This window comes from Aureococcus anophagefferens, assembly GCF_000186865.1.
Source record: "Aureococcus anophagefferens unplaced genomic scaffold AURANscaffold_775, whole genome shotgun sequence".
In the NCBI taxonomy this organism is placed as follows: Eukaryota; class Pelagophyceae; order Pelagomonadales; family Pelagomonadaceae; genus Aureococcus; species Aureococcus anophagefferens.
Genome location: NW_008706077.1, coordinates 1 through 2,484, shown reverse-complemented (window position 1 = coordinate 2,484; position 2,484 = coordinate 1). Strand labels below are relative to the sequence as shown.

At 52.0% G+C, this 2,484-nt stretch overlaps 1 protein-coding gene across 1 annotated transcript; it reads right to left on the bottom strand.

Moving 5' to 3' along the window:
- Positions 1-273: 273 nt before the first annotated feature.
- Positions 274-1,530, bottom strand: AURANDRAFT_69009 (hypothetical protein; the record flags this gene model as incomplete). Its single annotated transcript, XM_009044755.1, has 7 exons — positions 274-420; positions 484-546; positions 640-725; positions 776-844; positions 969-1,041; positions 1,163-1,222; positions 1,279-1,530. 7 exons carry the CDS (start codon positions 1,528-1,530, stop codon positions 274-276), a joined length of 750 nt encoding a protein of 249 aa, XP_009043003.1.
- Between the last annotated feature and the right edge of the window lie 954 nt (positions 1,531-2,484).

Sequence of the window (2,484 nt, the reverse complement as noted above, 5' to 3'; positions counted from 1 at the left end):
AGTGAAAGTACGATTTATTCATCCGCAACGATGTCACTCGAGGACGCGTGCATCGACCTCGGTATCGACCATTTCAATGATCCCACTCTAAAAAATTTTTGTTCACTACTTTCTCCTCTCAATAGAATTGATCACTTCAGCAAATCAATTACGGATGGACGGGTGAAACCGGGAACTCTTTCGATAATTGGAGGCGGCAAGATTCACGCAAAGCCGAAGACCACAGGGTTCAGGGCGGTCATCTTCTTCTCCGCGTGCCTGATTGGGTGGCGCTCATACAACCCAAATGAGCAGTATAACGTGTTTAGTCTGCTGGACGAGATTTATGGTCGTGCTAAGAGTCATGAAGAAGAAAAAAAGATCGAGATGGAATTCGAAAAACACCTCCCGTACTACAGAGAGTACTACGGTGAGGTCCATCTACGTGAAGTTCTATTAAGGCTAGATGAAAAAAGCACCCTTTTACAACGAGGCCTCTCCTACCTGTGCTAACTCCCGCAGCCATGAATAGCTGCATTCTGCTATCTTGAGGGGGCTTGAAGAATCCTATGCTAGCATGGAGCACCACCAAAATATAGCCATCTTCTAGAGAGATAGAGAGTTTTGTATCTCCCTAGTGGCTCGCTGGTACAGAGTCACCCAATATCCTTCCCCTTTCTTAATACTTTCTAACCCTGTTATAGTTGCTTCCCGCACTGTATGGCCCCCTGGAACAGCAAAAAGGCCTATGCGAAAAATGTTCGGTAAGAAGCAACCCCGCCCAAGGTTGTTTGACTGCAAGGACCAAGATTGTAAGGGGAATTGTAAAAGAAGTGGTTCCAATGGTGGCCTGTGTTCCAGGTGCCTAAAAGGAACGGCAACACAAAAGAAGAAGGAAGTAACAAACCGCACTTTGGAGTCCACCGTAGAGGATCCCTCCGTCCTCGCTTGTCATGTAAGAGTGACACAGGATGATATAGATAAGTTACAGAGGGTATTACATGATTTGACAACCAGAAGGAGGGTTAGGGGTTTGGTCGAAATAGACTCAGCGTGCCAAATCTACATCGTGATCGTACGCGAGCCAACGGCCCTGATATCGGTAGTTATCCGAGTGCAAATAGTCGTAGTCTTCGGCATGTTCTTGTCCGCCCCGAGCGGGAGGTATCCGGCCCACATGTACGTGTACGCGTCCACTCCGGCCGATTTCCACGAGGGCACGATCTTGTCCCGCCACCGAGACCTGTGTTGGTGCGAGGTACTAACAGAGGCGGCGAGAATTGACGCCGCAAAGCAAACCTGCGGTTCCTGCTCAAAAGGTAAAGCGCGATCGCATCCGCGGCGAGGCCGAACAGGATCGCGGCGACACCTAGGAAGACGAGAGGAAAGGACGCCCACGGGCCCGAGCGACTCGTAGAATTCCTCGATCTGTAACTCCTGCTTGTCCTCGTCGACGTCGCGCCCACCATCATGCGCATCAATAGCCCTCGACGGGATTTCTGCAGAGGGACCCTCACCCTCGACTCGATACTTTTTGCTGCGCGTGCTCATCTCGTTCAAGGAATGTTCCGGTTTGCCGCAAGCTCCGGCGAATCAGGACGTGCGGCAGTCTGTGCCCGCAGCTTTTGCTGTGTGCCACGACTCGTCTAAAATTGCATTTCCCGCCGGGGTGCCCCCATACTAGTACTTGATTCTTTACGTCCTCGTTAAAAAGGAAATTACTATGTTGGAACCAATAAGGGTATATATATCATGCATATCCGCGGGTATTGGTTCCAGCATGCCATTCCGGACAATATAAATAATGATACTATCGATCAAATGATGATAGCTAATGGAACCCCTATTCGTACGACCCTCTGCGACCTCCAGGTGCTCTGGGGCAGCCCCGGCATCATTGGGGTTTTGCTTCGCTTCTTGGATCTATCGAGCATCACCTCTCTCCCAGCGTTGGCGCAGCGTTTCGCGGCGGATCACTTGCGTGTGCTTTTCATGCTCGCCCGGACCACACCTAGACTCGAGCGACGCCTCATGGATGCGCTGTCTGATAAGGGCTACGACGCCGTCCGATTTCGGCAGCGGTGGGAAGCCCCGCTTCGTGCGAACTGGATGCGCGACAACGCGGAGCAGGATGGACACGGTCGTGTTCCCCCTGTGGACATCCGTGAACGACGATCGGGATCTGGGCCTTGCTTCTTGTCTATAACCCATGGTGGACTGGTTTGGCCGGTAACAGGTTCCAGAAATTGTGTGACGCGGTTCAAGGTACTATTTCGTTATGGCGACCTCGACACCGGCGCGCCCTCGTTTGAGCTAGCGTCGCGTGCTGACCCCCAATCTTGGAACAAAAGGGGGCCTCCTCCGTTCTTGTGCAGATTGTTTGTAGAACGTGATGCAAAGGCAAAGTCACGTCGTGGAGGGCGCTATGGTGCACTGATGTAATCACAGTGGCAGGTCAACACACGTTCTCCAGGCGGATGCTCGGCGGTGGAATGGTTCCATTCG